Source organism: Erpetoichthys calabaricus, chromosome 12 (genome assembly GCF_900747795.2).
Source record: "Erpetoichthys calabaricus chromosome 12, fErpCal1.3, whole genome shotgun sequence".
Taxonomy (NCBI): Eukaryota; Metazoa; Chordata; class Cladistia; order Polypteriformes; family Polypteridae; genus Erpetoichthys; species Erpetoichthys calabaricus.
In genome coordinates this window covers 82539263-82562346 of record NC_041405.2, presented here as the reverse complement: position 1 = coordinate 82562346, position 23084 = coordinate 82539263, and the positions used below count along the sequence as shown (strand labels likewise).

Here is a 23084-nt window from a genome sequence, read left to right as displayed (position 1 = left end):
TTTACTATTTCTTCAATGCGAAATCACTTACAAATAATTTTTGTTACTCGACAATTGCTTCCATTCCCTGTCGAAAGTAGCCGACGGGCGACACCAGTTACAAGTATTCAGTGCATTCTAAGACCTGTACGATGTATGGCCACTAACACAGTCACTCATAAAAGGAGAGATGACTCGGTGCAGGAAATGGGTATCGAAACTACCTTGGAAGACATGCAATCAACGAGGCGATTAAACGGATCTCAAGAGACGTCTTCTAGGTTGGAAAAAAAGCGCTTGGCTGCCAAAACCATATATACATACACATGTTATATTATATATATAGTGTATGTGTATATTATTATATATTTATATAATATATATATATATATATATATATATATATATATACATACACACACACACACACACACACATACTGTATATACATACACATATACATCTATACTAATAAAAGGCAAAGCCCTCACTGACTCACTCATTACTAACTCTCCAACTTCCCGTGTAGGTAGAAGGCTGAAATTTGGCAGGCTCATTCCTTACAGCTTACTTACAAAGGTTAAGCAGGTTTCATTTTGAAATTCTACACGTAACGGTCATAACGGTCGACAACGTCCGCCATGTTAAACTTTCTTATTTATGGCCCCATCTTCACAAAATTTGGTAGGCGGCTTCCCTGCGCTAAAACCGATGTACGTACTTATTTCGGTGGTATGACACCACTGTCAGCCGCCATATTGAACTTTCCAACGGTCTTTGTTACTTAATGGTCCCATCTTCAAGAAATTTGGTACGCGGGTTCCCAATGCTAACTGAATCCTACTTACGTACATATGTACATCCATAGCCTGCAGCTCGGTCCACACTCTGAATCCTCCAGGCACTCCTGAGCATAATCTAATGTTGAAGAATGGGGCACCAATAATGTTACTGAGAAACTTACAGCCACCGAAACTTTGTAATGGCACGAGACTTCAGGTCACATGCCTGCAAAAGAACCTAATTGAGGCAACTATTTTTACTGGCGGTGGCTCAGGGGAGAGAGTTTTTATTCCTCACATCCCCGTTATACCCTCTGATCAATTCAAATGCCTCCAATTTCCAGTAAGGCTCTGCTTCGCAATGACAATTAATAAGTCTCAGGGACAGACCCTACAAAAGGTTGGCATTGATTTGAGGCAAGATTGCTTTTCACATGGCCAGCTATATGTTGTATGCTCAAGAGTAAGCTCAGCGCACAGCTTGGTCATATTACAACCGGAGGGGTGAACTGACAACGTGGTATACAAAGAGATCCTTAACAAATAATTATTGGTACATTTTTCCTCAGTTTATTATTTAACATTTTAAAGCAGTACTTCACCGCTGCGAAGCTCGGGTATTTTGCTAGCATTCAATAAACTTATACAACAAATCTAATTTGAAAATGTGCCCTAGTAAAATAGTCCATGCCAACAGCTTTAATGCATGATCTGCAAACCTGGTTAAACCATAACTCCTGTGTCGGCCATTTTTTGTTTGAACAGATTTTTTGAAATGTACTGAAAAAGAAGTATATTTCTTGCTTTTGCAGGCAGTGTAACTTAAAGATAATAAAATTATCTTGCAATAGAAACACTTATAAAAGTATAATATACTAGCCACGTCGCATATTTATTTATTGATGGGTGAACACTTCCTGAAAGGCACAGTTGTCCAAATGGGGTGGGTTTGAGGATACGACTGTGAGTGAATGAAAAGATGGAACTCTGGAGAGAGCAACATACAATTGCCCGTGACTGAAAAAAATGGTTTTGGCAGATACAGGCATATCGTTTTGAAAGTTTGGCCCTGTGCCTTATTAATTGTCATTGCAAAGGATAATCTAACAGGACATTGTCTGCATGTAAAAGTAAAAGGCAAATTTGAATCTGATGGGGTCAGGGAAATCTGGGGAATAAGGACAGTTTGTGAGGTAGCAGCTGCAACAGTTTTACACTCCAGTACATTGCGGTGAATGCTGGTAACAGTCAGGCAGGCAGGCAAGCCAACAAAAACACTATGCTCTTAGTATGGTATGAATCAGGTTTTTGTAGACAAAGGTTTTCCCTGTTCCTGCAGGACCATTTAAGAAAAAGCATGTTTGTCACAGATGGGAATTGCTGTATGCAGCATGTAAAACAGTTTGCGAGGGTGGACGTGGTTGTGTGTATCCCATGACGCGGGAGTAGGGTTAGAGTTGGCGGGCGTGGCTCTGTTGTGTGTATCCCATGGTCTCTGTCTTGCGTGCCATGGTCGGCTGCTTAGTGAATTTTATAACTAACATACATACATACCACTTCCATGTTCTGTAACCCTTTTAGTCAGCAAAAGGTTTGTCTTTGAAATGAACATATGTAACTAGACTGTGACCAATCAGGATCAGCTGTAGGCAGAAGGCTAGATACTGCCAGCATCACCTATGGACCTGCAGCCTTAAATTGCATACAATGGTTGAGAGACTGGCACCCAGTCCATGATTGGTTTCTGCTTGCAGTTAGCTCCATTCAGTTAGGAACCTGTTCACTTAAACTTTCAACTAAATGAGTGGGTTAGAAAGTGGATGGCTTGTAAATGAATCAAATGAAGAAATTGTGGAACTGAGGATAGTGGTCATTATAATAAAATGATTTTTATATGGTCTGCTATATTATTTGGAGGAGATTTCTAATTTTTTTTTTGTTCCAAATGTTCCACCACTGAGACTGATCTCTCAAACACTGACCGATTTCCATTTATATACAAGTATGCAGGGGCATCTTACTTTGAAGAGTCCAAACCTATCTGTGTGTTAAATCTAATGTAGATACACCTCAGAAAAAAAATGTATAACCTGTGAAAAGATGACAATAAGGGCCAAATGGCAAATAGGAGAGAACCACTCCATACATAAGAAAATTGAGCTGGGTTACACAAGCAGATAGAGATGATGGACACAATATATTCAAATGCATAGTATGTAAATGAACATTATATCAAGGCTTAATTCATATACATACTGTATCTGTCATAATACTTTGCTAATACTCTATTATATTCTGTCAAAAATGCATTGTTTTTATAAACTCCAATAATAGGAACTGGAATCAAGTTTGTCATTCCTTTTTAGTACTAAAGGTGGATACTTTGCTGCCTGTTTTACAAATATGGTACCAAAGTACAGTATCTTAATTAAAGAGGCTATAGGCCAGTGGTGAGGCAGTACACTTACCAGTTTCACTAACAGAGCTCTTCAACTGTAGGTTCAAAGGTTTGATCTCATCACAATCATATGTGTGAAACTTAAAAAGGATTTGCATTGTGCTTTCAAGTTCATTCTCTTCTGTAATTTCTGCTACATGTTCCTCACATGTAGGTGTGAAACTTGACATTTGGTTCCACCACCACGGCTGACAAGGGCCAAAGCCACATCCATTCCATTGATAGAATGCCAAAGACTGGAGAAATGCGTACATGGGGTTTAGGACAACCTGCATTGGCATATAAAACAGGATTAAAATACATTGTGGTGGCCAATAGCACCAATAAAGCAAACAGATCCTAGCATCATAGGAACCTGGAACACAAAGTGTGAGGATGTATGTATCTAGTTTACAACTGTTCAAAGAACTTCGGGGTTAATAAATAATAATGTATTGTACATATCATAACATTCCAATTCAGACAGAGTTGGGGGACAGAGCCAATCATGGCTGCATAGGAATAAATCAACACAAGATGTGGCTGGGGTACCTGCTCTTTGCAGTGCCTGCTCATGAAGCCACCCACAATCATGTAAGGGTAGTTTAGAAAGGCCAATTAACTTAACATGCACATCTGATATGCAAGAGGAACAGCAGATCATTCAGATGAAAATCTACAGAGGCAGAGGAATAATGGGAAAATGGTGCACAGACAGCTAACCACTGCACCTCCAGAACTATCTGTTTGACATACAATGAAAACTTTCTCACAAATATGTAGGGACACTATTGTAATTAACTAATTATCTAGTTTGATATTGAAAGAGGTTCTAAAATGAAAGCAGCCCATCCTAAATGCATTTCTAATTTTCCCAAACTTGCTTCACCAGTCTTTAACTGCAGAGAGGTTAATGAAAAGTTTTTTTGTTTTATTTTTTTAAGACAGGGATACTGCTGATAGAAAAGTACATTTGTGACCTCATTACTTGTTTAAATCAGTAACAATATATTTTTCTGATATTCTGTATGCCCAAGGGCATCCTCTAAATTAAATTACATATATAAAATCAAATACATAGCTGAAGGTAGGCTACCAGTTCTGCAATCCAGATTTAAGGAGCTAAATGTTAAGGTGAGGAGCAGGATTGACCAGATGTTTTCTGAAGCTCTGCTTTTGTGATATGCCAGACCGTGCAAAGTCGAGGAGATCAGGTCTAACATATGGCTCAGATATTGGTGTACTGTAGGTTAGTAAGGCATAGTAGTTTTTGTGTTTTTTTTACTAGTAGGGTGGATGGGGGGCTTCAGGGAGTTTGGAACAGGCCAGGTTTGTAACTTCACAAAAGGCAAAATTATAGTAGTATTACTAGAAATATAAAACAGATCTGACATTTCAAGCCCATAGCAAATAAAATTAATATATTAAAAATGTCTCTCTTTATTGCTAGAAGAATCAATGGTAAAAATAGTAAACTGGAGTCATACTGCTATACATAATTATGATAGCAATGAAATAACACTGGCTTAATCAGAGATATGAGGAGCATAACAGATGTATACATATTTAGTTAGGAAAAATATGCTGGGGGAATTGCCATTAATGTAAAGGACAATTTGAATGCTTGTCTGCTTCAGATGGACAATGAACCAGATCTAAATGAGGATATTTGAATTAGACAAAAAGGTATAAGGGATAAAGGCCTGATGTTGGAAGTGTGTTAAAGACCACCCAATGTAAACAATAGTTTCAATATGCATCTTTTTGTGAGTTAAAAAGCATATAGTAATGGGAGACTTCAATTACCAAAATAACTTGAATACTCTAACAAACAGCAGAAAACATGAGGATTATTATGTACGTAATCAGTGAGTATTTACATCCACCATACTAAAAGGGTATCTGTGGGTTTGCTGCATCTCCATCATTCCAATAGATGGCACATTACAAACATTAACACTGCTTTTACGAATCCCATAACAAATGGATGTATGCATTGCACAGTGTACAGCAATAGTTAACACACAGGTCAAGGTTGATTACTAATATTACTAAGATGTTGGTAAAATATCAATGACAGGAGAAGGCCATCTAGATTTATCATTCTATAACAAATCAGGAGAAAATTCAGAGGACAGAAGTGTTCAGGCATGAAGACAAGAATATATTTCAGTATTTTTGCAGAGTACCCTACCAAACACTGAGAAATTTAAGTGTTGTAAAGTAAATTATAAGCAAATGCGGCAAAAGTATATTTTGGGGGAAAAGTGAAGACAGTCAAGGATAAGTGCATTTGTACATGCAAAGCAAGACAGGATTACTCCAAATAAAATGTTTGAAATACTTTAAGTACTTTCTTATACAAAGATTTGGAAAGTTTCCATTTTACCAACACCACGATACAGGCTTGCTATTGGGATACAATTTGTTACCATAAGGACCCAGGTGACCACAGTTGCTGTGTAAAGGGACTTTGTAAAGGTGAAGTTCCAGCCAAGATCAGCATCAATCAGGAACAGCAGAGCCTCAGCTAACAGATTAGGCATCCAACTGTAAGAAGATACAGTACAGGAGTAGATGTGGCAATGGTTAAACACTGCAAGGAATAAAAGGACTTTTCCTTCTAATAGCAAGACATGCTTCTAAGAGAAGTATCACACATGATTGGCAGTTAACTCATACTCTCCTTTGTAACACAGTTCAGTGGGATAATGTTCACCTACCAAAACATTCCTTGCTTTTGAATACAATTAACTGAAAATAGGAAATGGTTTGTACATGTTTGAGGTGTTGCTACAGATCAATACTATTGTAACATTTTGAACAGTCAGCTCTACTCTGTTTCAAGTTATTAGGGAAAGACTGAATTAAGTTATTTTCCTACAGTTTAATCTATGACTGGAACACCTTGTGTTAAAGTTGCAGTTAGAACTTACTCATCCCTTACCAAACTGAAAAGGTAATCATGATTTTCTGAAAATACATCTTGATTCTCTTCCTTAAACACCTTTCATCAGCTGTGTAAACTCCACATCTTCTCTTCAACATTGCTGAAACTAAAGAGTTCATACAGCAAGATCAGCTTAGAGGAAGAAAATAAATAAAATAACAGTTTTTTCAGAAACATTGGTATAAATACCCCCTTCCCTTTATTTAATGACTCCAATTTTTCTAGTCATCTTTATTTGAAATCATCCTAGGTGGTGGCAGACAGATTTGTCAGGCCAGTGGTTCCTAGCCATTAGAAACTACAGTATATGGATAACATCACCACCCCTCCTTCAAATTCCAGCATGCACTTCCAGACATCTGAAAAAGCTTGGGGAGCTGCTATCATGGGCCCCCATGAAATAAAAGCAGCCAACTCCCACAGTCTTTCAATCTGGATAGGGATTAGAAACAATAGTATGTCCTTTTCAGTGGTGAGGAAAAGATCCTAACTTTGGCAGACTAACCTGTGCAAAGCCTTGGAAGGCTTTACACGGCAGTTCGGACTGATCAGTATATGACTGGCTCTGTTATACCTCAGCTTTCAGATGGCCTGAGTTAAAGTGACCAGAGCCTCCTACCAGAAAAATGTAAGGTCTAGTGTTATCAGTTCACCTAAAACCCATGCCCGAAGGGGCCCCTGAAGCTTTGAGACATCAACTCCTCAACACCTGACAAGATGGCCTCAAAAGCCAACAATTACATCCAGGACCAATACAACCAGGTCCTGCAGAAGTTAGCTGAAATCCTGGAGGTATACATGTCGGAAGCAAACAGGGCCAGCCCTATAAACTGGATCAGCTGCTGTGAAGTTGTCGAGCAAGGGTGCAAGGCTCAGAACAGCAGCATAAGGATGTGGTCCCTCCTGTCACCTGGAGGAGAATGGACCATGAGGGCTAACCTCAATTGTCAGTTGAAGTTCCCACAAAAGATCAGCCCAACCTCATTACAGCCAGACATCATGCTCTGGTCTACCACTACTAGGACGATATTCATGACTGAACTGACGGTTTCGTGGGAAGATGGGATGGAGAGCACGTTTGAGAGAGAGAAAGTATGCAGAACTGTTTGCTGTGTGCTTGCAAGCAGGGTGGCAGGCCTTCATTTTCCCAGTAGAGGTAGGTTGCAGAGACTTCACTGGAACATCCTCTCAGAGGTTCCTGAAGTCCTTTGGAATCGCAGGCTCAAAGCTCAGGAAGATCTGGTGGAGGAGGCAGAAAAAGGGAGCTTCTGGCTCAGAAGAAAGCATAAGGAAAATAAGGATCCTAAGAGCTGGCTGCAGGGGTGATAGGGAGGCATCCCTACCACCTTGAGATTTTCCAGGATTAAAAGGAGCAAAAAAAAAAAAAAATTAGTGAAGGGTGGCTTGTGGCTGATGACCCAGCAAGGTGGCACTGTCGGAGGTGTGTTAGGCAGAAATGCCCAGCAAGTGGTCACACTTGTGCTCTCATCTAATGTACAGTATAAAGCCGATTATTTATTAATGTTCATTCATTTAGCAGATGCAAATCAGGTAAACATTAGTTAGGAATTGGTCTTGAAACAAGGGTTACAAAAGTTGACCAAAACAAGTGAAAATTGCTCTAGACCTTCCAGGTAAGCAACCATTAAACCAATTCAAGCAGTAGACTAGTTAATCTACCATCAAGACCATCAGTAATTAGGAAGGACTCAAGTTCCATAATATAGCTTCCCAGTGTATGTAATCTACTATACAGTGCATCCGGAAAGTATTCACAGCGCATCAGAGAAGCTTGCATGATCATGCCACTGGTCAACATCCATTGAAAAATGCAAACCAGTTACAACAATTCAAGGTGGGGTGCAAGATACAAACCAGCACTGGACAGGGTGGCAGGCCACTGAAAGGTCCACTCACACACCAGCACATGCACTCATATAGGGCACATTTACAGTTGCCAAATAACATAACCTGCTCATCTTTTAGAGATGTGACCCACAAAGACATGGGAAGAACATGCAAACATCACATGGACAACTGAACATGGGATTCAAGCCCACGATGAGGTGGAATTACACGGGGAACTAAAAATGTAGAAATGGCTTACTGTAACAAAGAGCTCTTCTGTACTCAAAACACTTGGACAGAAGAATAATCTCACTGTTGTATTTTCTGACTTAACAACCTGATTAAGGTTCACACAACATTACCTGAGATTCTTTATTGTTGTACTATAACGGAGTCATCTGTATGACAACAGTACATCCTAACTTTAACAGCGCTCCCCCTCTTGTAATCGCTGGGGTTTAAAATTGCACTATATTTGTTATAAATATGCAACTGAGGCTCATACAAGAAGATTAAAAACAAATGTGAAGTGTGAACTTCCATGGAGCAAGTCTGAATGAGATGCTCTAGCAGGTCCATGTCTGAACATATCAAAAATGTGGCTGCTTTACTGAGTATGCACCTTGGCGACCCGACACAGGCCTGAATATAAGTCAAAGTAAGAAAGTCAAATATACAGTGCATCTGGAAAGTATTCACAGCACATCACTTTTTCCACATTTTCTTATGTTACAGCCTTATTCCAAAATGGGTTAAATTCATTTTTTTCCCTCAGAATTCTACACACAACACCCCATAATGACAATGTGAAAAAAAGTTTGAGGTTTTTGCAAATTTATTAAAAATAAAAAAACTGAGAAAGCACATGTACATAAGTATTCACAGCCTTTGCTCAATATTTTGTCGATGCACCTTTGGCAGCAATTACAGCCTCAAGTCTTTTTGAATATGATGCCACAAGCTTGGTACACCTATCCTTGGCCAGTTTCACCAATTCCTGTTTGCAGCACCTCTAAAGCTCCATCAGGTTGGATGGGAAGCGTCAGTGCACAGCCATTTTAAGATCTCTCCAGAGATGTTCAATCGGATTCAAGTCTGGGCTCTGACTGGGCCACTCAAGGACATTCACAGAGTTGTCCTGAAGCCACTCCTTTGATATCTTGGCTGTGTTTCTTAGGGTCGTTGTCCTGCTGAAAGATTAACCGTTGCACCAGTCTGAGGTTAAGAGCACTCTGGAGCAGGTTTTCATCCAGGATGTCTCTGTACATTGCTGCAGTCATCTTTCCCTTCATCCGGACTAGTCTCCCAGTTCCTGCCGCTGAAAACCATCCCCACAGCATGATGCTACCACCACCATGCTTCACTGTAGGGATGGTGCCAGGTTTCCTCCAAACGTGAGACAAAACTGAAACAGAAAGAGCTGTGTGCTTTGGGTGAGGAACAGCCAAACTCTGCTACCAAGGTGAGGTTGTGGAAGACAGTTTCATGTCATGGCAAGATTGAGCACAGCAACAAGACACAAGGTAGTTATACTGCATCAGCAAGGTCTCTCCCAGACAAAGATTTCAAAGCAGACTGGGGTTTCAAGATGTGCTGTTCAAGCTCTTTTGAAGAAGCACCATCACCACCATTTAAATGTTCGAAGCGCCGCGCAAGATGCAGATCACACGGCACTGCAGCAGCAGCAAGCCAGCAGCTGATTGAGCAAAGAGGAGGTTAAAAAAAAAAACCCTGTATTTGTTTCCCATTGTATCACCGTTTAAGAGGGGGGTTTCGGAGGAGCGACCGCATCTCCTTGGGGTGCGTTCAGCCCCCCTCTTCACAACGCGAGCTGCTGAGACAGAGGACAAACCCCCTAGTATACAAATATAGCAAAACAATTAACTTTATAAAGGGCAAATAGTAATTGGTATGTCATAATTGTACATTTCAGTTGTGAACCACACTAGGTTTGAATCTGGTGCTTGGCATTTCCCCCATATCCATGTGGGCATTCCCCCAAAACTATACACTTTTCTCCCAGATTTCAAATGCCTGTATTTTACTGCCTTTTTTGCAAGGCCTGCAATGTCCCCACAATACTAAAGAGCACAAAGTGGGTAGGAAAATGAATGGATGAGTTAAAATTATTAATACATATTATAAAAAAAAAAAACCCACACACACAGTGGCACAATGTGTTTATCCCTGAGGAAAACCCATACAGGAACAGGGGGAACTTACACAATTCTCACATTGTGTCCAGGCTGGGATTTGAACCTAGGACTCTAAAGCTGTTAGGCTGTAGCATTAACCTCTAACTCAAAAATAAAATTATGCTTTACACAGTAATAAACAGAAAACATTAATTCCTCAAAATAAAGGGTTTAGCAGAGATTATATATGTAACACTTGTGTTTAGAGATTTTTTTCAAATTCAAGTTGAAATTTCGCACTGTAATATTGGTCTTTTTAAATACCAAAGCAATAATGTGCAAAAAGTCTGGGTTTTGTTCAGTACATCAATGCTATATTTTCTGCAGGTTTCAGGTAACATATCCATTTTATGATCACAGGAACGGTAGAATCAGTCAGAGCAGAAGTAGTGACAATGTTGGATCCAACTCTGAGACAGGTCAGCCCTTCACAGTAGGCACATTTAAAAAAAACCAACAACCGTTTATCATCTCCTACTGATAGGATAATGAGTCTTTGGAATATGGTTCAAATTATGCCTGGAGAAAACCTACACAAATGTGCAAACTCCCCGTGGATGCCACCAAAAATCGAGATTAAATCAGGGGTCCAAAATACTAAAACACACACACATATATATATATATATATATATATATATATATATATATATATATAAAATTCACTAAGCCGCCGCCAGCGCAAGCAAGACACCCATGGAAGCACGCAGGATGGAGCCACTCCTACCAACTCTAAGACCATTGGATACGACGACAACTCACAGAGCCATGCCCACCAACGGATGTGACAACTCGGAAAACACGGCGTCATTTATGTTTGTCTGTGCTAGAGTCCACATGCACCTCTGAGCCACGTTGACTGTTCATAGAGGCATGTTTCTCGCAGATGTGAATCGCTGTATGCAGCGTGTAAAACAGTTTGCGAGGGGTATCCCATGGGATCCTTAAAATAATCCTTTAAAACTGGAGGTTAACACACAATGAAGGAAGCAGTCTTTAAAAACCAATAAGCCCCGTGCCTCTTTTTCATTAGCGTCTCACCTGCTTCACAGATGCAGGTCCTGCAACAGTCGAGACGCTCTCTCAGCAGCTGACCTTCTCTGTGCCTGACTCCACTACTGTCAGTTGCCCGATTAAAAATGGCCTTTTGAAGGGGAGCTATGGACCCGCTATACCACAGGAACACCTGTGACATTGCCTTCGAGCCTGCTCTCGCTCACTCTAATGTACTGGCTTTCTCTCTCTCCTCACTCGCTCACACACTGCTAAGGGAAGAAAAGCCCCAGCACGACTCCACCCGGAAACCGTTTCAGCCACACTTCCACGCCCCTCGCTCCGCTGTGAAAGCGATGATTATTTATTTAAAAATGGCCTTTTGAAGGGGAGCTGTGGACCCGCTATACCACAGGAACACCTGCGACATTGCCTTCACATTGTTTTCCTTTTATTTCTGATCCCGTCGAGCAGATCAGACACCCAGGCGAACAACACTAAATAAATCAATAGCTGCAACTACTTTGCCCGCCCCAACTCCTCACCTGAATTGGTTTCGTCTGTGTTCAGCAGTGTTTCCCCAAGCGCGGTCCTGGTGAACCCCTGTGGCTGAAGGGTTTTGTTCCAACTGGATTCCTAAGCATTAATGCCAGTGAAACTCATCCGGAACGAGTCGGTTTTTCAAAACGCAGCCGTGTAGCAGATTAGTCTACCTGAATGTAATAATCCGAGATGAATGTGCGTCCCTGCGCCGAGTGAAAAGCCAATGTATATTGAGTCTAGAAAACATGATCAGCAAGTCTTTCATAGGCTGCAACAAAATGATGAAAGAACGGGCGCATTTTTTTCCCACACAAGCTGTGTGTGTGTTAGTTACTCGAAGGATTTCAAGATTTAATATGCACAAGCGGGAACACTGCAAAAGCAGCCCAAACCAGAAGAGACGGCTGGCAAAAAGTGGCTGACAAATTAAACGTGTGTGCACTGTACTTACTGAAAGCAGCTTTACAGATTTTGCAAATGTTATTTTTCCCTCTGCTTAAAAAACATTTAAAAAGCGGTGTGATTATGCGGCGTATACTACGCCGCGGGTTGGTATGCAGCGTGTAAAACAGTTTGTCGCGGATAATTTGCCTTTTACTTTTACACAAAGACAATTTCCTGTTAGATTTGCCTTTGCAATGACAATTAATAAAGCACAGGGCCAAACTTTCAAAAAGATATGCATGTATCTGCCAAAACCAGTTTTCAGTCATGGACAGTTGTATGTTGCTCTCTCCAGAGTTCCATCTTTTCATTCACTTACTGGTATGCCTGCAGGAACACATGCAGCGAGCGACACACACACACACACACACACAAGGAGGCGTGCGAGAGAGAGAGAGAGAGCGCTGGACGCATAATAATAATACTTCATTACACTGATATACCGGTGTTTTCAGTATTCAAAGCGCGATCCACACAGGGAGGAACCGGGAAGCGAACCCAAAATCTTCCACAGTCTCCTTACTGAAAAGCAGCAACACTACCACTGCACTACAAGGCAGTTAAAGAATGCACCGGCTCAATTTTGTTTTCACTTCTGTTTACAGCGATCGGGTCGTAGCGTGCATTATTGCAATGTTACTTTTCTTGGTGGCTTATTACATTACGGATGTTTCACATGTTCATTTTTTTCCCTGTGATTAAAAAGACATTAATAAAGTGTTTCTCAACTGTGACTCTGGAACAACTCAGTACGCAAGCTATATTAAGTGTCAACAATGAAGACTCGCTACACCTTAATGAACAAGTGCTGAAACTTATCCCTACCGACAAAGTAACTTTCACCAGCGTGGCCTCCATCGTCACAGACGATCCCGCTTTCAGTCACGGACAATTGTATGTTGCTCTCTCCAGAGGTCCATCTTTTCATTCACTCACAGTGGTATCCTCAAACCCACATCATTTGGACAACTGTGTCGTTCAGGAAGTATTCACCCATCAATACATAATTATGCGGCGTATGCTACGCCACGGGTTGGCTAGTATTAAAATATATCTCCACCTCACTTTATACATTAAATGCATTTCATTAATAGGCCAATTTAAAAAAAAAACCAAAAAACTACACCACACCCCTGGAAATCAGCCTTTGGTCACAAACTATATAAACACCATTTATATGGGGAAAAAGAAATTTGACACTAAAATTAAAACGGCACCTTTCCAAGCAAGTCATTTTATTTAGATAGCACATTTAAAACATGTAGTTGTACTGTACAATAGACCAAAAATACATAAAATATACTGAAGCAAAAGACAATAAAAATCAACATGCAACAAAATAACAATTAAAAACAATTGGTAAATAAATAAAAATAAGTAAACACAAACCAAGATATAAAAGAGTAAGCAAAATTAAAAGTCAATGAATAAAAATAAGACTTCAAGCGAGATTTAAACGTCAATAAATCTCAATAATCTAACATGTTGGGGAATTTCATCCCACAGCCTGGGTGAAGCAACAGAAAAATAATCACCTTTGGACTTTAGACATGACAGTGAAATGAACAGCAATTTTTGGTTTGATGGCTCAAGACACCTTGGAAGATTCTAAGACATGGAGCCAGACCATGCAGGGCATTAAAAACAAAAAAAAGTCTAAACTGGATTCTAAATTTTACCGGTAGCCACTGTAGTGTGAACAACACTAGGAAAATATGATCCTTTTTCTTTGTCTAAAATGACACAGCCAGGCTTTTACAGGCACAAACTGTAGGCTCTGTATGGAAGCTTATGGTTGCCCCAGGTTGTGAGAATTACAAAAGCCCAGTATGGAAGTGATAAATAAGAGCATGACTGTCTCTAGGTTCCCGAGTGAGAGACTTGGTTTCAGTCTGGCAACAAACATTTATTGTGAAAAAATTTACAACAGCATTCACTGAAATTAGTAAAACAAATAAATAGTCAAAGAGAACAAGATTTTTTTAATGGGTGGGCTTAGATATACAGAACGTGACCCAAACTGATCTGAGCCAGGGGGACCAACTATTTTCAGTTTTTCTCTCAGTAAGCTAGAAGGAGTTAAACTCCAATCAGTTTTTAAATATCCTGAAGACAAATTCTAAAGAACTCAAAGAGAGGAGCAAACAACAGGTTTTAATGGAAGACAGAACAGTGTAACATCGAATTCGTGTTGAAAGGTGTAGCAATTTCAGACAGATCCAAGGGTAAATGAATGGGGGGGGGGGGTGTCGGGTCTAAGAGGAGAGGGCATCATCATCATCAAGTTCTTCCATGTGAACCCTGAATACCAGGAGGACTGATTACGGTCACTTGTGTTAGGTGGAATGCCTAGAGGGGGCTGAGCAGTCTTGTGGCCTCGGACCACTTGCAGATCTTACTTTTTTTCTCCAGCCGTCTGGAGTTTTTTTTTTTTTTTTCTGTCCTCCCTGGCCATCGGACCTTACTTTTATTCTATGTTAATTAATTGTATTGCTTAATTTTATTTCTTATATATTTTGTCATCCTGTAAAGCTATTTGAGCTACATCATTTGTATGAAAATGTGCTATATAAATAAATGTTGCTGTAAAATGGATCGTTGTGGAACCCCACGGCTAAGGGGTACAGGTAGAGAAGTGTGCCGATTTATACCAAATGAAAAAGGCCCAAACCAATCCAATGCTGTTCCTTGGATAGCCATAGCATTGCTAAGCCATTCCAAAATATTGGGATTAACTGTATCAAAAACAGTACTAAGGTTAAGCAAAATTAAAACCGCATTACATTCACTATCAATCATGAGTAGCAAATCATTTGTAACCTTAAGAAGTTCTGATTCAGTACTGTGCACAGGTCTAAAACCAGACTGGAATACAGCAACACTATTCTGGTGGAGAAAAAAAAAAAAAAAAAACACACCACACACACTACTTTTCCCAGGGCCTTTGAAGGAAGAATAAATTTAGAAATTGGTCTGCAGCTATTGGGAAGTGTTTGGTCTTGATGTGGCTTTTGACCATAGGCTGAACCACTGCATGTTTAAAACAAGAAGGAATGGTGCCATTTGCTAATGAGGCATTTGTGATGGTCAATATACTGGAGCCAATGGTTATTAGGACTTCTTTTGATATTCTTCCTGCATGCCTTTTTAAAGGAGCACAACAATGGCTTCACCTAAAACATCATACAGCTGAGAAAGGGACACAGGTTCAAACTGAAGGGAGGAGTAAGATGGCAGAGGTGACACAGGAGAAATGCATTATGGTGAGGAAATCTGTGACTTGATTTTATAAAGGAAGAATTCTGAAAAGTGCATGTTTCAGTGCTAATCTCAGTAAGACCTATAGTAGAGGGGGACTGAGTAGTGTATTGAAGACACTGAAAAGAACTTTAGGCCTATGAGAAGTTTCTCTCCCCCTCCCCACTGGAAAAACATTTAATTTCTGCACTTTTACCGGAATATTAACATGTAATTTAGCAGCATCTGAAAATGTCATAAGAAATCTGAATAGTCCCCCTACCCACTTTCACTCAGCTTTCCTGCACTCCTGCCTATAGGAATGTGTGGTGCTCTTAAACTTCGGTTGAGCTTTTCCAGAAGTTCTCTTTAACTTGAAAGGAACAATAGAATTGAGTATTTTATTGCAGGTGAAATTAAACTGACAAACTTCCTGAATTCCAAGCAAGAGAGGCTACCATCAGTAGAACGGAATACAGATGCAGTATTATAAACATTTGAAAAAACGCCTGGGTGATGGAATTGTTATTTGAGCACGAACAATGTTGGGACAGAGAAAGACTAGATGGTGTACATCAAAAGTAAGGACACAAACACGATAGGTTTGTGAGTAGACAAACAATCATCAACTATCTAAGTGATTAACAGGTAAACTTATGACAAAACCAAGATGAATGTGTGCCCACAATCATGAATAGAATCAAAGATAACCTACTAAAATTTGAAGGCTGTCTGTATTATAACATGGTAGTGCCAGTTATTTCCTGGGGAAAACAGATGTAGAACAAATAACAGATCAAAGTTTGCCATTTTTTTTTATCCAAGACAAAACAAAAGATGAGTTCAGTCAAAAACAGGACTATGAACATCAACAATTCATGTAATTAAAGATGCAGTGCTAAGAGATCATAGTATCCGGTCCTGGTGCTGAACAAGAGTAAACAAAAACAGATTGCAGTTGTATTACCAAATATACACACCTGATAAAATGGATAGAGAGAGAAGGATCATATCGATTAATGCTACGAGCAGTAGAGGCAAGTAGGTGCTGATGTACTGGGGAATGGCAACATCAGGGTCATGATTATAGCTGTCAGGACAACATCCAAGCAAAAGATCAGAACGTTACAATAACCCTAATAAAAATTTTTTTAAAAAAAGCATGCATATTTTTCCTTCTAAAATATTGACCCCATATCTTAAAAATACATCTTCCCAAATAGGTAATAAACTATAATTTTCTTCCCCGTGTCACAACTGCACCCACACCATTCATTACATTTTCTCCTTCAAAATTAAAATTTTAATCTAGAAGACTCCAATTAAAGATGGATTGCATGGCTCCTGGAGCACATAACACATGTTACCTTTGAAAAGGACTCTGAGTCAGGATCACCACTCCAGGAACACAAAAGAAAGCAGACATCCCCCAGGATAGCATGTGATAAAAAGGAATCATACTGGCAAGAAAGTACAAAAATAAATAATAATCCAGATGCTTGTGATCTTACAGAACTTGTCAGTGTGTTATAAGACACACGGAACTGGCATGAGCCACTCTTTATATAATAGAAACCTGTGCTTTTAGCCATGTGCTTAAGAGAGATGCTTGTGGATCCTAAAATAATCACAAAGTTATGCAATAGTTTGGTGCTGCTGACAAGAGGCACTTTAAGAACAATAGCCTTCTCAAGTTATAATGAGAAGTACTACTCAGACTGGTGTTCAGCAAAAACACAAAAAAGGAATGTTAATAATATTGCCAAGAAAGAGAACTTTCTGCACAAATCAAGAAACTTAAAATTGTGCATATTTCCTGAAAAAGAAGAATTCTTATTCTCCCAAATGCTAGATGAAAGTACTGTACATTTAACACAACCATTTAGATATAATACATTTTACAGTTTCAGCATAGCTATACAAAAACTTTTACATAGAATTATGTCTTCTACATGTTACCAAATAGTTTATGGTTATCCCTCACCGTACTTTATTCAGCTCCTGAACTTGACAATACACTTCAACAGAATAAAACAGCATCCACCACATCTGAGCTCCAAGTAAGAAAAACTGGATCCACAGCTGCAATGTAATACTACACAAGTGAGTTTTATAAATTTCACATTTTGCCCATCACTTTTGAATTACTTATTATGACCCATTGTACATCTTTGATTTTAGGAGTCTTTATTCAAACAAAAACATGCTGCAGCCACCTAACCACAAAATGCCAAAAGATTTACTAGCCACTGTGTAGAAAGACAACTAACCAACAGTGAACAATTCATTTTGAAAATGGACCAAACACAGAAATTCAAGAACATTATTTTCTGAAATATTCACCTATACCTCCAGTACCACCCCCCGCACAAATACTATATAGTTTTAGATCAATAAATGAGAGATTTAAGAGAGAAAAAGTATGTATTATAAATTACTATTAAAAAAACAAACACCATTGTGGACCTTACCGAACTGAGGATGCAAACACACTCTAGCCAGACTTGTCTACTGCTGGAAGAAGGCAGTAGAGCATCATCTTGGGAGATGGCAAGCCACATCATAGAACGAACTGCAATTCCTGTTGAAAGCACAACAGAAGACACCATTAATTACAAATTGGAATCCTGGAGGTTATTATTCTAGATGCAAAATAAAAACAAAGGGACTAAAAGATTAATTCATGGCTGGCAGTAATGCCTAACAGCTAAGGAATAGAATAAGATCATATACTCCAATCCCACCACCAACTCACTTCATCCGAGGTTAGCTATGAAGCAAGCTCTACAGGAAAGAACACCAACATGGTGCCCATCATAAGAGGTACTATAAACAAAAAGGAGGATCACCATTTACCAGTTTTGAAAGAATTTAGTCACTAGGGATATTAAAGGGAAGGGCAAGATGTGGCCTGGTTTCTGGAGATTTCATCTCTGCATACTCTTTTCATGTATAGCTCCTGGCTGATGGAATGAGATGTCCACTCCAATTCGAACCGCCAACTCCCTCAGTGTGGTAAAGAAGGATTTGAAGACTTGTTCTGTTAATATCTTTCTAACTAAAACTAATTTTTATGCAAGCTTCTTTATACTCAAAATTAATTGGTTTTGTTTGGTTTAGAACTTTTCACTTGTGACAAACTTTTGTAACCTTGTTCTGAAATACTCATTTTCAAGACAGTTAAGAACCTGACGTTGTTCAATGATGTCTGACTCGTTTGTAAGTCACTTTGGATAGAAACATCTACTAAGTGAATAAATGCAAATATAAAAGTAAATAGTCTTGGTGGAATTTTAGCAGTTTTTAACAGCAACTTTAAAAGGTTAACAAATGTATTCCGTGCAATCATTTTAGAAGAGAGGTACAAGAGAGCAAAAAGAGAAAAAGTGGTTCCCAGAAATAAAAGGCCAGTTTTACTTTCCTCTATTTTGCATAATGTAAAAATTTTAAACAGAAATAAAAGTAGAAAATTACTTGTGTGACACATCAACCCTCCATTGGCATTAGCGGTAAATTGAAATGCAAACTGGTTAAATAAGAAAGGAGTATACAGATTACACAATAATTAATCCGTGAGGACATACTCCAATCTATATAAATACCAAAAAATACTTTTGATATTGTGAGTAAATATGTGAAATTTGCAAAGTACACAGATGTTACCACAGATAGCAAGAAGAATTCAAGATGGAACATTTTTAAACCAGGGCGAAGACGTGGAAGATTAAAATTTAACACAGACAAGTGATGTCTTTGCAAAAAGAAAATTATATGCATTCAAGCAGTGAACACTGACCTACAAGGAATTAAAAAAAAAAAAAAAAAAAAAAAAAAATCTAAAAGGATTTTGTAAATCACATTGACTCCATATTCTCATTCTACAGGCAATGTAGAAAATCAATTATTAACCTAATATTTCATTATGTTGCAAAAACTTTTAAACACAAATACACGGACAGTAGTTTTAAATCACACATTATGCTGCCAAGACCACATTTAAAGTATTGTGGACAATTTTGGTCACAATGGTACAAAAAACAGCAATAGAAGTAGGGCGAAGAACAACCAAGAGTATCCCTGTGCTAATAGGGGTTTCGAACTCTGACAGACTAACGGAATTAGATCGGTTTAGTCTTGAGCAGAGCTAGCCAGCTAGGAAACTAGTGGAGGTCTTCAAAATTCTTAAATATATCAATAAAACTGATCTGAAAAGAGAGAAAAAGATATTCAGGGAAACATGTACCTGAAGATAAATGTAGAAAAATAATGGATTGTATTTGTAATACAAAGTAGTTTAGACAGTGGCTGGTGGTGATCTGAAATGAGCTACCATTATTATCATTGCTTTTAATTTGGCACACATCTGTATTCAGTGTGTCTGAGATGATCAATATTCATTACAGTTGTTAACATACCTGTTTTTTGTTTTAACTGTGGCACAGTCAGCTTAAGCAACTTACCACGAGTCCCACAGGAAGTCTGAGGCAGAACCATGAGTATGTTGATGAGTACCTAGTATGTTGTCATTATGACAATTTCCCAGGTCACATAACAGTGTCCAGTTAAACTGAACCAGTAAGCCTAGGTGAGATCACAGATACAGGAGAAGCAGTGGTGGTGCAGAGAGTAACTGATTCTCAACTAAAATGATGTACAGAACAGTTGTGCCCCTTACTTAGCAACCAAAGACAGAATGATGTGTGGGGCTTTGGAGCAGAAGTGAAATAGACTGACATGAGACCCCATTTTAATACTGTAACAGGATATACAAGCTCTGCAAGCCTGTCACAGTGAAATAGTACTGTGCTCTCAGAAAAGAGGAATTCTAGCATCCACATTACAACATACACTTTCTTTTGCAGGTAATTCATTTATGGTAGACTGCCTTATGACCAGTTGTGGCTGCAAGTGAAATAGCCAGGGCACAATTGTAGGTTGGACATATAAGGGCTAGCTTGATCTCAGTTACAATGCCTACTAAAGACAATTTGGTACAAACAACAATGTTTATTTCTTACCATATATTCATACAAACGATGTAGCTCAAACTGCTTTACAAGGATGTCAAAGAAGCAGTTATATGAAAAGGAGAACCAAATTACAATTAGGCAAAAAATATATACTTTATAAAAATAAATGATGCACACTTACATATTTGATTTAGAAATATAGTCCTTAAATAAAATACCAAATACAAAACAAGCCCAAAATATGAATATTTAAGTCAATACCCAATTAATATTTTACATATTGCTTGTATTTGTCACTAAAATACACACAATGGCCAACAAATTAAAAAAAATTAGCAAATGATATCATAATACCAAAGGAGAGAAAACTTAATTACCGTCCTATCAGATAAAAGTCATATTTTGTATACATAAACATTTATTAACTGCTATCTTTAATAAATAACATTACATCTAAAATTTTTTAGATGTGGTCAGGGAACATACAAGCTATTTAACAACACACTTACCTTAGACAAAAGCAAAGACCTCAATCCTGTTATGTGACTGAACAAGGCTCACTTAAACCAGAGGTGTATAAATGCTGTATTTGTAATGTTAAAAATGAGACTAATGAAGCTACTTTATTCATAAATACTAGAACATTCTCAAAACTGCTTGATCCAATTCCGAGCCACAGGAAAACAGCCTGACAGCATTGCAAAAGTGGCAAGAACCAACCATCAATTGAATACCAGTTCATCTCAAGTGCTATTTCCCCACACACCAACAATTAACCAGGGATGTGGAAAGGAAACCCCCACATAGTCACAGAAAGGTTGTGCAAACTGAAATTGTGCAATGAAAAAAAGTAGGATTCGAATGCAAGACCCTGGGTCCGAGAGTCAGCAGCTATAACCACCGTACTGTAAAACTAAATACCAGAAATAAAAAGGATTACTTTCTTTTAGAATAAAAAAGTTTAAAGAATAAAACGAATTATAAAATGCAATCTCATGAGAAAGTAATCCATCTCACCACAGAATACCTGTGTGAAGCATGCGATAATTTTCAGGCATCACCTAATCCAGGGGTGGGCAATGTCAGTCCTGGAGAGCCGCAGTATGTGCAGGTTTTTGTTCCAACCCAGTTCCTTAACGAGAACTCAATTATTGCTGATGAAGCACATATTGCTTAAGTGACATTTTGATGCTTCATTTTAGTGGTCTCGCTTGTTAAGGTTCTCCAACCTTAATTGCTTATTTCAATCTTAAACTGCTGCATTCAGTGTTTTAATTGCTCCTTATTAGCAATAAGATGTAAAAGACAAAGCAGCCAGCAGTTCTCCAGCTAGCTTTTTTCCAATTACATCTGTGAGTGTTCATCATGCACTGTTTGATTTAATAAAACACTTAATAGAAAAATGTGACAGACTGAAAATGATCTGTTTTAGGCTTCAAAACATTTGGATGATATCCTTGGAAAGGAAAAAAATCTACGATATAAGAGCCTTACATTACACAGACTAACAAGCCATAAAATTAAATAAGGTCTGAGATTGGCAATGATTGGTTTCTAATTAAGCAATTGGGTTGGAATGAAAACCTGTAGCCACTGTGGCTCACCAGGACCGACATTGCCTACCCCTGACCTAATCCAACACATACAAAGACTGAACAACACTAGGAGTGTCATACACACCTACACAAAATGTTCAATAGGATCATTTCCAATGGTGTCTCACGATACCACTATAGATTATCCCAACAAATACAAGACATCTTTGCAACCCTATATGTACCATAATAGTTTTAATAAGTTTAAAATTGTTTGACAAATGTTGCGGTGTTTAAAAGTCATAATACGACGGAAAATGCGAATACCATCGAGGCACACACACAGCCATCCGTAAAAGGTTTATATGGTTAATTACATGAATTATGAAATTTGTTAAAAGGGCAATATTTAGAAATACTTTACTAAAGCACTCAGGAGAAAAAAAAATCTACACTTAACGCCGATGTTGTCTGTTAATAATCCACATCATAATAAGATGTAGCTACACGTGTCAAGGTATTCGAATTGGCGCCTTTTGTGACCGGACTCTCGGTCAGGGGTCGGGCGCCCTCACCAGCCGCAGGAAGTCTCTCCTGGGTGTGATGTGGCTGGTATCACTGTTATAGTAGAAGCATCTTACCGGCGGTACCCAGGGCGCTGCAAGTCAACACGAGTCCGATAATTCGCGACAGGTCACCTGCACGCTGCGGTACACTGAACCGCCTCCTGTGAACAAGTCGCTGCCAGGCGAACCCAGTTAGCGCCACCAGAGCACAGCCCAGACCGAGACCGTGCAGAAGCGTCGCTTCCGGACCAGATACCAGCTTACTGGAAGTAAAAGCATCCGGGGTGCACGCGCCGGGGAGCTGAAAAGAAGCCATGGCGTGGCGGGGTCGGAGGGGTGGCGACTCCTTTCCTGAAATATGCCGCGGAACTCAGCTGCGCACGCGCCGTTCAAATGAGCGGCATACTCTCCAGCTGAGGCTGGAGGTAAAGCCCAGAGCTGTGCATAAGCTTACTCAACGTTTAAAGAGAGTTTAACTTATTTAATTTTACATTTTCATTGAGAGTCTGGTTTGCTGCGTCGAAAGCCTCAAAGTGTTATTATATATTATAGGTTGCATAAGCGATTGACTGGCGTCACGTACGAGGCAAATTTCCGACTGTGCTC

General features: G+C 39.1%; 1 protein-coding gene across 1 annotated transcript in view; it reads right to left on the bottom strand.

Moving 5' to 3' along the window:
• LOC114662352 (G-protein coupled receptor 143-like) overlaps positions 1-22832 on the bottom strand; it is a 28377-nt gene extending 5545 nt beyond the window's left edge. Inside the window, exons 1-8 of the mRNA XM_028815757.2 lie at positions 22554-22832; positions 17879-17988; positions 17392-17489; positions 16775-16867; positions 16388-16497; positions 6146-6254; positions 5631-5748; positions 3230-3488 (exon numbers count right to left, since the gene is read on the bottom strand). Of these exons, the coding sequence (XP_028671590.1) occupies positions 3230-3488; positions 5631-5748; positions 6146-6254; positions 16388-16497; positions 16775-16867; positions 17392-17489; positions 17879-17988; positions 22554-22794 (1138 nt within the window). The 5' untranslated portion in view covers positions 22795-22832. The remainder of the gene's footprint in view (positions 1-3229; positions 3489-5630; positions 5749-6145; positions 6255-16387; positions 16498-16774; positions 16868-17391; positions 17490-17878; positions 17989-22553) is intronic.
• Positions 22833-23084: the final 252 nt, after the last annotated feature.